The 14,973-nt window shown below is 35.9% G+C and overlaps 1 protein-coding gene across 1 annotated transcript in view; it reads right to left on the bottom strand.

Annotated features, from left to right (window-relative positions):
• Positions 1-596: 596 nt before the first annotated feature.
• LOC141442693 (uncharacterized) overlaps positions 597-14,973 on the bottom strand; it is a gene marked incomplete in the record, with an annotated part of 32,831 nt that continues 18,454 nt past the window's right edge. Inside the window, 6 exon segments of the mRNA XM_074107751.1 lie at positions 597-2,608; positions 3,066-3,182; positions 4,876-4,996; positions 5,950-6,096; positions 8,138-8,256; positions 11,803-11,942. Coding sequence (XP_073963852.1) covers positions 2,414-2,608; positions 3,066-3,182; positions 4,876-4,996; positions 5,950-6,096; positions 8,138-8,256; positions 11,803-11,942 — 839 coding nt within the window.

The raw sequence follows: 14,973 nt of genomic DNA, 5'->3' as shown, positions 1-14,973 counted from the left end.
TTTGACCTATCGCCTCTCAAGCAGAGGGTCGTGGGTTCAAACCCCGGCGCGCAACTCTGTTTTTCGAAATTCATGTGCGGAATTACATTTGAAATTTACCACGAGCTTAGCGGTGAAGGGAAACATCGTCAGGAAACCTGCGAAGCAATTCAATGGTGGGTGTGAAGTTCCCAATCCGCACTGGGCCCGCGTGGGAACTATGGCCCAAGCCCTCTTGTTCTGAGAGGAGGCCTGTGCCCAGCTGTGGGACTAGGCTGGGATGGGTTAATTTCGAATTACTACTAGAGCGTTGTTAATTTTTGAATTTTTGTGGAGTTGCAATGTAATGCGTATGTCTGTCTCAGGCACCATAGCTCTTAAACGGATAGACCGTTTTGATGCGGATTTTTTAAGTGAAAGCAATTTTCCCTGTGCTTGTTAGTTATACTTATATTTCATTACAATCGATTTAGCCATTTTTGAGATATTAATCTTTGAAATGATATAATTTGAATTTGAATGAGTCAAGGGCTTTCTCTTCCTTCCCTTAGGTTAGGTCAGGTATGGAGTGACAATGCAATAACTTCACACTAGTGGAGTGAAAATAAAAAACAACAGTGTTTTTGTACTTTATTAAAAACTGGTATCAAAATTGCCTTACGATAGGTACATGCATTTTAATCTCGTAAGTCCTAGTGTACTTCATAAAGTACAAATCAATTGTCAGAATAACTGCCAAATGTCGAGTACAAATTTTTCAATGAAATGTAAACTTTAAATTTATTGATATAATTTCCAAAATCACAAAACTGGCAACTTTCGGTTCGATCAGTAAAACTATGTATAGTAAAAGAAGTTAGGACTTGGGAGGTTAAATATTTATAAATTGGTTTCTCGTTATAGCTCCTCAGGTGCTTACAAACATTGAGCATTTACGAGTATTGAGTATTCTAGCGAATGTTACATTACAGGTAAAAGCTAACAAAATAAACTTGCATTTTAGCGAGCACTCGAGCGAGCGTTGTACCGAACATTCAAGAGAAACTACGAGCACATAAATCTCAAGTGATACTACGAGCATAAAATCTCAAGCGAAACTACGAGCATATAAATCTCAAGCGAAACTACGAGCATATAAATCTCAAGCGAAACGACGGTTTTGCTTCGAGCTTTTTGCCGAGCATGCGTCTAATATCATGGTGAATTGCTTAGGAAAAACTAATACTTAACACTATTAGTTCAGATTTATATGATGATTATAATATTTTGCAGGTGGTAGGACCTTGTGCAAGTTCCGCCCGGATTGCTACCACCATCTTGCTCGCTAATCCCGCCGTGAAGCAAGCAGTGCTTGCACTGTTTTGTTTCGGCGTGGAGAGTAAGACAGCCGGTGAAATTACTGGCACTTGAGGTATCCCATCTTAGGCCTCTAGGTTGGCAACGCATCTGCAATACCCTGGTGTTCCAGGTGTCTATGGGCGGTGGTGATCTCTTACCATCAGGTGACCCACTTGCTCGTTTGCCATCCAGTCGAATAAAAATATAAAAAAAGATAACTGATGATCATAAATAATAAATAAATAAATATCACGCGACAATTCACACCAATTGACGTAGGGTGAGGGCACCAGTCATGGACAGGAACCTTAATGGAACATTTTTTCCGCTAACCCAATATTAACATTCGGACGCTACTTTTTCTAAAACTAATAACACTTATGATCATAACTGCAGATGCAGATACTGATGATCATAGCTGGTAAAGTTCATGAATGGTAAGCTATAAGGCATTGAATCCTTGCTGTCCTTTACTGGATACTATGTGCTTAACATGTCCATGATTGGTGCCGTCACCCTAGTCCCAAAGTAAGCTTAGCAAAGCTTGTGTGATGGGTACTAAGCAACGGATAAATATAATTATATAAAAAATAATAATTAAAAGTTGTTTATTTTAATAAAAAATACACTAACATTTCATTAATTAACTACTAATCCTTAATTAATAGGTTTTATAGATAGATACATACTTAAATACATATTAAACAACCAAGACCCGAGAACAAACATTCGTATTTTTCATGAAAATATCTGTCCCAACACGGGGATCGAACCCGGGAACTCAAGCTTCGTAGGCAGGTTCTCTAACCACTAGGCCGTCTGGTTGTCATAATTTAACAAAATGACATGTAATAATGATATTACCAATACAGGAGTATGAGTATGATTAAATTAGAGTTCATGAATGGTGAGTTATATTATATAGGTAAGGCATTGAGTCCTCGTTGTCCATTAATGGGTACTACTGTGCTTAATATGTCCATGATTGGTGCCGAGATACCTTTCTTACATACATATTGTTAAAAACTTTGGTTAAAAAATTAAGAATATTTTTTATTTTAACGCCATCTATGCGCAAATACAGACACTAAGAACCCTATACTATGTCATTGTTATTATCCTTCGGCCAGACGATTTTCTCGATCCAGGATGTGTAGTTGGAGACTCTAGTGTACGATCCAGAAGGCAGGCTCCCGCAAGTTGGCCTGAAGACACTCGAAAACACCCCTTTGACTGTATACATGCAGTTGATCAAATGGTTCTCGACTGTCAGAGAGCCTTCGTTGTCCACCTGGAAAAATAATAATTTTACAAGCTTTTATTTAGCTTGCCCTTTATTTGGTCAAGTTTTGGAAGCTAAATTAGACCTACTCCTGTAGTTGGAAGACTTGAAATTTGGCATACTTTTGTAAATCTGGTGATAGTACAATAATCTGTCAGTGACATTCTAATAGTCTGGGCAGGACGGAACTCTTCAACGGTTACTGATCGACTGCATCGACTTGAAATTTGGTACGGAATTATTATTTAGAGATGACAACGCGAGTACAACGCAATAAAAAGTACAGGAACCAAGAAAGCTGGTTTTAAAAATGTCATTTTTAACAAAAACTTACTTGTACAACTTATAAGAGCGCAATTCTTCAATTTGGATGTTGAATATTAAAAATATATAGTCAAGTATTAGAAGCTGTAAAATGATGTCCTAGTTCAATGAGCAGATAACTAGTTATGAATATCTCTAATACCTTGCAGTTTTCATTGGAGAAACCATAGCTGCCGTAGCCCATCTGGTTCGCCACCCTGCGCCTTACACCTGAGAACTTATTGCTGTAATCTCTCTTGCTTATTTGATGAAGAAATACCTGAAACATTAATTTTATTGCAGATTAATGATAAGGACACAGGGTCTCCAGAGTTAATCGTGTTTTTCATCATCATCAGCCTACATCAGTCTACGAGTCAACTGCTGGATATAAACCTCCTCCAATGAGCGCCATTGCGCCTTATCCGCAGTTCGACGCATCCAGCTTTTACCAAAGCCTTTCGCAGAATGTCACTCCACCTTTCCGGAGGGCGTCCTACACGACGTTTTCAAGCAGTCTCTACTCAACAACTCTGGTTCTTCGTCAGATATAGCCTACCCACTACCACTTCAGCTTGCTAATTAGCTGAGCTATGTCGACGACTTTAGTTCTGTATCGGATAGTCTCATTACGGATTGTATCCTTCAGAGAAACTCCGAGCATAGCTCGTTCCATACCTCGCTGAGCGGCCTTGAACTGTTGGATTAGCCGTACTGTGAGTGTCCACATTTCAGCTCCGTATGTCATGACTCTTTATGTCGTATTTTTAGCTAAATTAGAACCGAGAAGTGGTGTCCATGAACTGGAAAATGAAGCGTAGGCAAGCCTCCCACTAGGTGCGTCACGTTGGTAGTGACCGGGGAGTTGGTGGTGGAATGACGAAGAGACAGGAACAAGGCAGACAAGTAATATTTATTTTAGATAACTAGAAAAAGGCACGTTACCGTGCTCAGTTCTTTATTTTATACAATTCAATAACACTGGAGTCCAGCAGTATCACAAGCTAAGGAACTTTAGGAACTTCAGTAATGCACTGCACAACTATTTGAAACTGTAGAAGGAAATAAACATTCCTTCGGATAGGTGTAGTAAATTATGAGATAGTTAAGGGGTTCGAGGAAATTTATAGGACCCAGGATAGGTATCTATTCAGCTCGAAGGCTCTGAAAAGAATGGCTCCCTTGACATAGGTGTGGAATTTAGAAAAGGTAATTTGAATTTAAATGTCATTTTTTAGAATGTGTGCTAAACCAGACAGTCCAAAGAGTTAGGAAGAAACCAGTTGTATCACACCTCGTTACAGGTGGACTGACATCGCGAGAGTTCCGGGCAACAGGGTGCAAGTGGCGAGTTGTCGTTCATTGTGGCGTTCTAAAGAGAAGGCCGTCGTTCAACAGTGGACGTCTTCTGGCTGATGATGATGAAAACCAATGAGGCGAGATAAATTATAGCAAAAGAGATAAGAAACAAGATTCGAATATTGATGTGTCAGACAAAGATGAAATATAAGTTGATTATAACTATGTGTGTAAAGTTTACTTCTTAAGTAAATCGAATTATCGAGTGTAGCATTATACCAAATGTTGAATACATTATATCAAATGTATGTATGTGTGTATGTGATGTTATGTCTATCGATCCGCTTACCAATTTACAAGCTTTTGTTGAACTTGCAACAACATACATACCTACATACAAATCTAGTGACCAAACAATAAATCTGATAGTGTCATCCTGTTGGTCCAGCTAGGATGGTTTCCAATGGAAAGGAACTCCTTAGTGGTTAATGGCATCGACTTGAAATTTGGTACGGAAATGTAGTTGAGATTTAGGCAGTTTAGTTGACAATTCAAGTACAGTCAACAAAAATTAGTCAGCGAAAAAGCTTGTAATAATAAATGTAATTTTTAACAAAAACTAATTTAGCTTCAGCTTTCATACGTCAGAGGCTGATTCCCTGAACTCGACCAACCTTTTGTAGTGCGTTGGTGTTATCAAAAGAAAGTTCACGCCATCTAGTGGCCACCGCCTGAAACTCGTCATCACCAAACACGTCTAGACATGCCGGGATCACCCACAGGTTCAGACTTATTCTGTGGGAAGGAGAGGAATACAAGGTTAGTAAGATTATTAGTACCGACTGATTTCTAAGCGATTTTTTTTGCAAAAAAGCGAGTTTCTTTGCTGTGATTCTTAGTTGTTTCATTAGATTCGACTTAGAACTCTTCTAAGTTGGTTAGGTTATTTGAAAAATTAAGTATGTAGGTAAGTAATAAAAAAACTTCAATAACGAATAAAATTAAATTGGAATAAATGAAAACAAAGTTAAATTAAATAATTAAATAGTAAGTACTAAACTAAATAAAATAATAAATAATCATAACAGCTCTGCGTCGTACTTGGCCCAAACGTACTCAAGTACCTATGTAAGTTAGTTTAAGTTTTTTAACATAAATATATGTTTGTTTCTGTGCACCACCTGCTGTAAACCAGTCCTTCCTTCTTTCTGTTAAATATTGTATTGTATTGTACTGTATAAATTGGTCGTCGCACGATCGGGGTAAGACCCGCGATGTTAGTCCAGTCCATGTTGATTATGGATAATTTGGAATGATGCTTACAATTAATTTAATTTGTAACTCAATTTGTTATTTAATTCAATATTATTTGTAATTTAATTCAATTTATATTTCAGTTCGTAATTTATTGCAATTCAATTGATAATTTGATTTATTTCTTTTTTCATGATTGAATGTGATTTGTTTTATTAATTATTGATTGTTTACCTAGGGGCCATCCATAAAGTACGTCACACATTTGGGGGGGAGGGGTCAAGCGGTTTGTGACAGAGGAACTAAATAACTGAAATTTTCATGGCAATTCGTGTGACAGGGGGGGTGGGGTCTAAAAATGGTCAAAATGTGTGACGTACTTTATGGATAGCCCCCTATGGACTTATGTCTTATGTTTCGATATATATTCTATAGCATTGAGTTAAGTTCAGTCTATAATAGAGGGATAATTACAAAGATAAATAAGTACTTACTCAGTAGCACTCTTCAATAGTGCAATGTCATGATAGGTATTGTATGTTGGTCCATAAAAATGAACGGACTCAATCTTGTGTTCTTTGTAGGCTCCAATATTTCCCACCATACGCTGCATAACTCCCACTGCTGCGTAAATTTTGTAACTGTAAAAATAAAGAAACAAATAAGTTTTTTCAAAATAAACCGCTAGGTGTAAACGGTCACTCGAGGACTTTTCTCCCCCAACGGTCTGTTCTGCGAGCGATATGGCCCACCCATTGCCACTTCAACTTGCATTCTTCGAGCTACGTTAATGACTTTGGTTCTCCGGCGAATTTCCGTACGAATTCTGTACCGCAAAAAAAGATACTAACCACGCACTATGAACCGGAAGAACAAGCTTTGGCAAGCCTCCCTTTAGATGGACTGCCGATATCGTGAGAGTTGCGGCCAGCTGGTTGATACAAGGGGTAAGTAATAGAATATATAAAAACAAAACATATAATAGTCGTTACGTATAACTTCACTTTCTATATTTTTTTTAAATGTAAATAACATACGTTAAAATATATAATTTCATTATGTATAATGAGCTATGGACATAAATACATTCAGTATAACGATCAAATTATAATTATAATATTCGCAACCTCTAACAACCAAAACACATAACATGCATAACCTTACAACGGAAAACATAACGCTCAAAAATATCATAAAACTATCCAAGTAAACTATCCAAGTCGCTTCTGCTCCGAACCGTCTTGCTCGCTCGCTTCGCTCGCTCGCACAAATTTTGAAGTAAAACTTTGCAATACAAAAATTACAGGGTGATAAACATCTAATTTTCAGGTTTTAAAATTTACCAAGTATTTTAGAAACAAAGTATATCGCTTGATATTATAATAACATATTAATGTTATATAAGAAGTATACCTTAATTATAATTTATAAATTTAGCCCATAAACATGTTTCCTTATGTAATTATATAAAACAACTGTTACACTAATCAAACGTTATACTTAATGAAATTATAGTGTTTCATATTATACGAGTACATAAGTTATTATACATAATGAACGTTTATAATATGAAATTATATCTAACATTTTTATATAGACGCACCCAGATACAAGTGGTGAGTTGTAGATCACTCTGGCGTTTTAAGGGGAGGCCTATATTCAGCAGTGAACGTCTTCCGGCTGATGAGGTGTAAACGTTGACGTTTTTTTTGAATTATTAAAAGTACCTATCTAATCTAAATTAATAACTACCTACTATGACTTGATGGTTTGACCTACTATGGCCTCTCAAGCAGAAGATCGTGGGTTCAAGCCCCGACTCGCCCTCTGAGTTTTTCTAAATTCATGTGCGAAATTAAATTTGAAATTTACTACGAGCTTTACCGTGAAGGAAAACATCGTGAGGAAACCTGCACAAATCTGCGGAGCAATTCCATAGTGTGTGTGAAGTTCCCAATCCGCACTGGGCCCGCGTGGGAACTACGGCCGAAGCCCTCTCATTCTGAGAGGAGACCTGTGCCCAGCAGTGCGACAAATTTCTTGAAAGTTTTAGGAAAGTGACATCAGGCGGTCTAATTCCATTAAGTATAGCTTGGCCAGGATTTTTGTAGCTAACCAACTCGCGATGTATTTTTAACAAGCAAAATTTGATATAAATTACTTTTCACCCATTAAACAGAGGGCATTCCAAGCGAGTCCTCTGTAATACGGTTCTTAATTAGGCTCGAGTCGAGTTGCCACGTGACAGGCTTAGCCCAGCGTGGAACCAACGGAAATACTATATTTTTGTAATTATTTTGCTTTCAAAAAACCATTTTTTTTTAAGTACAACCACCCCCCAGCCTATATACGTCCCACTGCTGGGCACAGGCCTCCTCTCAGAATAAGAGGGCTTGGGCCGTAGTTCTCACGCGAGCCCAGTGCAGATTGGGAACTTCACACACACCATTGAATTGCTCCGCAGGTGTGTGCAGGCTTCCTCACGATGTTTTCCTTCACCGTAAAGCTAGTGGTAAATTTCAAAAAGGTAAAAAAAAATGTAATTTCGCACATGACTTTCCAAAAACTCAAGGTGTGAGCCGGGGTTTGAACCCACGATCCTCTGCTTGAGAGGCCATAAGTCAAACCACTAGGCCACCGCGGCTTTTAGTGCAAAGCGACGGGAAAATGCTAAATACATACCTCGTAGGGATCCCATCTAAACAGGAGGCGGAGGCCAGCGTGAACCTTTCGCTGATCAGAGTCCCCGAACAAACAAACTGTAGGGACTCCTCGGGCCTTCCTCTGATGCCCAGCACCACCTAGAATGATACATAATAATACCAGTTATAATAATCATCTTATACCTTTAAGGCGGCGTTTCCACCAGAGATGTGCGAGGAGTATCTTTCTTATGAACGCTTCATTTACCAGCTTCGCTCCGCCGAGCTCGCAACGGGTCTATATTAATTCGCATAAAGTAATACGCCTAATTCGATTTGGCATAACGCATAATTATTAAATAACATAACATTCATTCGCATAACTGAATACGCATAATGTAAATGCGTATAATGTGGATTGAAATAACGGTAAGTTGCCATAAATTTAAGTAGCATAACATTAATTTGCATAAGTATTAAATGGTATAAATATCAAAAGCAATTTATAAGAAATGTTGATTTGATTAAATATATTGTTTTATTTATTTAATTAGATCTGAGAAGTTAATTGGGATGAGAAAATAGGTTGGATAATACCGACATGGAAATACCGACCCTGTTTTTCATATACACACCCATAGAAGCTCATGTCAGTTTCTATGGGCGTGTACATGAAAAACAGGGTCGATATTTTCATGTCAGTATTATTCGGCCCGGTAAAGAGTGTCACCTGTCAAAACAATCGAGTCAAAGACACATAAATTATTTTTTAATGTTTTTTATTCTGGACTATGGAACAACCCGTAACCGACCGGACTGTCGTAATTTGCCAGTAAAGAAACTCTTTCATTTTTTTTAATTTACAGATGCTACTTAAAAATCTGATATTTTTTTCTGTTAATTAGAAAGATTATTCCTATTGATATAAAAAATTTCAAGCGTTTCTAAATTTTTCAGACATTCCCCATTCACTCGCTTGATAAAATTATGCGAATTCATTTTAAAATAGTTAAAGTTATGTTTTGCATATTTTAATTACGCGAATTCTTTATTATGCGCAATAAGAATTATGTTTTTTTTATTATTATGCCTGTTTAATGTTATGCACAATTATTTTATGCCAAAACTGTTATGCGAATTCATATTATGACAATTAATGTTCGGAGAATTAAAGGGCACGCCCTCGCAACCCACATTTCTGGTGGAAACGCAGCCTAAACGAGAAATTCTTGTATATCCTATTTATTTATTTATACTAGGTGTAGGCTATAACACGAGCAAATAATTTAAATATAGATCATACTCGTCAAACTGAACGACATTAAAAGCTGACCAGGAATATAAAAATCTGACGCGAAGGCAGCACTTCGACATTTTATATTGCAACATTCTTTACACTTACTTTATACGGTACCTACCAGTCATATTGACAACGGTGTCGGTGATGAAAATTTCATGGAATATTTTCTAATCCTTCAGACTTTTATTGTGAATTATTTTCCTTCCGAGGCTATGGATAATCTTTGGCATTTTAACGCACAAAAACAAAATAACACTTTAAATACGACGCGCAAACAACGTTAAACTTTGACAGCAATAGACAGATGACATTTGAATTTAGTGTTACCAGTACAATAAATTAGTTCTATTGGTTTTTCTTTTGGTTATCAGGTTTTTTATAATTCTGGTCAGCCTTTAATTAGTTAATTTTTATTTTTATTACACTTTAAAGTTTATTTTAAGAAGAAATGTAAGGCAAAATGTTTGATGTATTGTATGTAGCGTGACAGGCGACGTCAATTGGGTTCTAGGATGGCGTACTTTGATAACAGTATTTAGAATAGAATAGAATATAATAGAAACGTTTATTCGCACTTCGCAAATTACATACAACACAAAATAAACAAGTACAAAGTAAATATTAATGTAATTTTATTATTTTGAACATGAGACTACCGTGAGACTCACTCATTTTAAATGATATTGTAACGGATATCTCACGTCTTACCATCATAATTATATATATTGTATCGCATCTGCAATACCCCTAGTGTTGCAGATGTTTATGGGCGGTGGTGATCTCTTACCATCAGGAGACCAACTTGCTCGTATGCCATACAGTCAAATAAAAAAAAGGGAAAATCTAGACTCCATTATTTTTAAAAGTCACTGAACTGTTGTTTAGTTTGACGAGGACGATCTTGTTTTTAATTATTTGCTACAGGCCACACCCAGTAATATAAGGGAACTTGGAAATAGCGCTCTAATAACTTGGAACAAGCTGGGGGCATTCGGTTGCGAATAATAGATCTGTCTAGGTCCCATCTCTGGGAAAACGCAAGTTTTTGAATTATAATGGTTTGGAAAAATAACACGCAATATGATAAATATGTATATTTATCAGATGCCAAATATCAAATTGTTTTAAAGGTCTCTGTACTTATCCAGTGCTTAGCTTAGATACTAGGTAATATTAAGTTAGTATGCTGCTTAGACAATAATTTTAAGTTAGTATGTATGCTTAGCTAAGACACTAATGATAAGAAAGAAAGAAAGAAAGAAAATAATTTATTTATAACAGCAATGACAAATAATTAGTAAAAATAACAAGTAAGTGATTATACTTAGCTAGACACTAACACAAAGTTAGTATGCTAAACTTAAAAATTAGATTGCTGAGCTTAGATACTAATACTGAGTTAGTATGCTTAGCTTAGACCATATCAAGTTAGTATACTCAGCTTAAGTACTAGCACTATAAGTTAGTATGCTTAGCTAAGACACTAATGATAAGTGATTATACTTAGCTTAGACGCTAACACAAAGTTAGAATGCTAAGCTTAGACACTAATATCAAATTAGAATGCTGAGCTTAGATACTAATATCAAATTAGAATGCTGAGCTTAGATACTAATACTGAGTTAGTATGCTTAGCTTAGACACTAGTGATAAGTGATTATAATGAGCTTAGACCATATTAAGTTAGTATACTCAGCTTAAGTACTAGCACTATAAGTTAGTATGCTTAGCTTAGACACTAGTGATAAGTGATTATAATTAGCTTAGACCATAATTATCAAGTTAGTATACTCAGCTTAAGTACTAGCACTATAAGTTAGTATGCTTAGCTTAGACCATATCAAGTTAGTATACTCAGCTTAAGTACTAGCACTATAAGTTAGTATGCTTAGCTTAGACACTAATGATAAGTGATAATACTTAGCTTAGACGCTAACACAAAGTTAGTATGCTAAGCTTATACACTATTTATAAGTGATTTTAATTAGCTTAGAGACATGCTTATCAAGTTAGTATACTCAGCTTAAGTACTAGCACTATAAGTTAGTATGCTTAGCTAAGACACTAATGATAAGTGATTATACTTAGACGCTAACACAAAGTTAGTATGCTAAGCTTATACACTATTTATAAGTGATTTTAATTAGCTTAGAGACATGCTTATCAAGTTAGTATACTCAGCTTAAGTACTAGCACTATAAGTTAGTATGCTTAGCTAAGACACTAATGATAAGTGATTATACTTAGACGCTAACACAAAGTTAGTATGCTAAGCTTATACACTATTTATAAGTGATTTTAATTAGCTTAGAGACATGCTTATCAAGTTAGTATACTCAGCTTAAGTACTAGTACTATAAGTTAGTATGGTTAGCTGTGACACTATATTAAGTCAAAGCAGTCACCACGTGCGGGAACTCGTTGGGGCGCGCGATCTTCTCTGTGCTGGCCGTTGCGTGCGCGCAATTGTTGACACGCACCATGTTGCCCAGGAGCGTGACACTGCGCTGGCAAGGGTACACCACTTGCTGGTAGTCTATGCATTCTGGAAGTATAAAGCCAAAGTCAACGAATAAGACTTATCAAGAACAAGACAAGTTACAGAATTGGACTTAGACAAATAGCGAACAAGACGAATAAAGAATGAGTGACGAACAAAATGAGACGAAATAAGAATTGAATGAAAAATTAATTGGACGAATAAAGCTGATACCAGTGTTATATGATGAAGATGTAAAGGATGCCAAGTCAATGTTAATTTTCAAAAAAGCGCTAAAACAACACTTATTAAATAATAAATCTAGTTAGACTGTCTTCTTATCCTGCCACATAATAATAATGAAATAATAATGATAATAAAACAATAACAATGAATTATTATAACTAAATAATGGCAATAAAAAAGGATAATAATAAAATAATAATAATAATAAAATAATATTAAACAATAAAAAAAAATGCATCTTCAAAGGCTTTTTACTCATAGAAGCGTATAATTAAATATAGTTTGTTGGTCGAGATAAACCATATTACGTACCCTATAATTAACCAGTGGTTACTACGGTTCGACTGGCCTTACTGTGTGTTACCACGCACAGGCGACTCTGTACTTAGTCGTCAACTGTTGTTGCATGCTACCCTCTCTTATTTAGATTTAAGAAATGATTGTTTTCTCAGTAAGTGATTTGTGTAAATCTTATGAGAAATAAATATCTTAAACCATTTATATTATATTTATATTCCACCTGTTGTAACCACATTCAGCGACTCATTCATTCATTCAATAAATTTAGGCTTAGCACTGCTGGTAGCACTGCTCGTAGTCTAAGAATTCTGGAAGTACAATGTCATAGTCAAAATATCTTTATTCAATATAGGCTATAACAAGCAAATATGAATGACGAAAAAAAATGTACCATCGGTCTGGAAAAATATCTGTTGAGAAGAGTCCGGCAAGAAACTCAATGAATTATATATATATTTTTCAGTTTCTCCTTCAACTCAACTGTTCTTCGAGCGATGAGGCCCGCCAACCGACGACCGGATGGCTAAGTGGTTAGTGCACCTGACTACGAAGCTTGAGGTCCTGGGTTCGAATCCCGGCCGGGGCAGATATTTGTGTGAATATCACGAATGTTTGTTCTCGGGTCTTGGATGTTTAATATGTATTTAAGTATGTATTTATCTATATAAGTATGTTTATCCGTTGCCTAGTATCCATAGTACAGTCACGTCTAAAAATATGTATACAAAAACAAGGTTGCATAAATATGTAGTCATACATTGTATCGAAAATATTTATCTATTACTGACACCAAAAAATTGTATTCATTAAACTTTTTCAGTATTATGTAATCACAAAATGCTTCAGAAAGTTGCATACTTAAATAAATTCCATTTAAATGTATCCACCTCGTAGGCAAAAATAAGTATACATGAATGGGTTCCATATACATATAACCACACCAATTTGGCAAATATTTGTATACGCCGTTTGATTCATAAACATGTAAACACGATTTGATATTTTGATTCGTTTTGAAGAATTACTGTTTTGTTAAGATTACATGTCTGTCTCTTTCGTAACCTTCATGCGGGCAGGGACATACATACTACGAATCCATACTCCATTAAAATAATATTATATACTGGTGACCCGTTCCGGCACAACACGGTTACGGTATACATAGACACCGTGAATCACACTATTTATTTGTGAAAACCGCATCAAAATCCGTTGCGTAGTTTGAAAGATAAAACAAAACAGCGTACAGACAAAAAAAGCGACTTTGTTTTATACTATGGAGTGATGAATTGAAAGTAACTCTGTCTGTTCCGGTATCACGTCGAAACCGACTGGTTTCGACTGTCAAGGGGCTGAACATAGGGTACTTAGTTTTTATCTCCAAAAGCAACCCTTAAGGGGAGAAAATGGGGAATGAACTGACTGGAGTGAGCTGGATGAAATTTGGTATGGATATATTTAATTTTTTATACACCATCAAGATCACCAAATACTTGGAAACGTCTAGAGTGGTCATTAATATCGACTAAGCCAAAGCGATCAAGTTGTTCGGGTCATCCACTGAGGACAGATCCACTGAAGCATCTATAATTTGCAATCTTTAATCATTGTAATTTTAATTATAGAAGACAGCTTCTGAATGACGATGACAGAATGGCGATCTTGCACTTGACAGTATAAGTATATGTAAGTAATTGATTTTAAAATGAAGTTTTGCATGAAGCAGTGACTTTCTTTTATAATATATAACCTATCTGAAGTTACAAATAGGTAGTGTTTTCTATCTTTAGTCTATACATCTTTATCTATTCACTTTAATGTGAAGTGTTGGAAGTGTGGACAAGTGCAAATGATGTCTCGCCCATTCGTACTGCAAACCAAGAACTGGCTACAGTGCGGCTCTACCACTAACAATTAACAATACAATTAAAATAAAAACAAAAAACTGCTTAGTGCACCTTTCTGAGAATGACCCTAAACTAAAATACTCAATATTTACAAGTCAATTCAATCTAAGGACTGTCAAGTGCGTCATAGAATAATCGTGAGATAGACGTATGCAGTGACAAGTCCGCACTGTTTTCGTGAATTGTCAAATCAGTTAAATATACAACTTACGATTCTATGCCAGTCAGACAAGGTTTGTTGTTGCAGTCTGGATACATATTTATGAATCAAACGGCGTATACAAATATTTGCCAAATTGGTGTGGTTATATGTATATGGAACCCATTCATGTATACTTATTTTTGCCTACGAGGTGGATACATTTAAATGGAATTTATTTAAGTATGCAACTTTCTGAAGCATTTTGTGATTACATAATACTGAAACAGTTTAATGAATACAATTTTTTGGTGTCAATAATAGATACATATTTATGATGAAAATGTGTGGCTACATATTTTTCAATTTTTTTTGTGTATACATACTTTTAGACGTGACTGTACAAGCTTTGCTTAGTTTGGGACTAGGTCAATTGGTGTCAAGTGTCCCATGATATTTATTTATTTATTTATTTATAACTCGCATTGCCACTTCAACTTGTATA

This window comes from Choristoneura fumiferana, chromosome 26, assembly GCF_025370935.1.
Source record: "Choristoneura fumiferana chromosome 26, NRCan_CFum_1, whole genome shotgun sequence".
Classification (NCBI taxonomy): Eukaryota; Metazoa; Arthropoda; class Insecta; order Lepidoptera; family Tortricidae; genus Choristoneura; species Choristoneura fumiferana.
The sequence above is the reverse complement of the archived record's forward strand: the minus strand, read 5'-3'. Positions and strand labels throughout refer to the sequence as shown.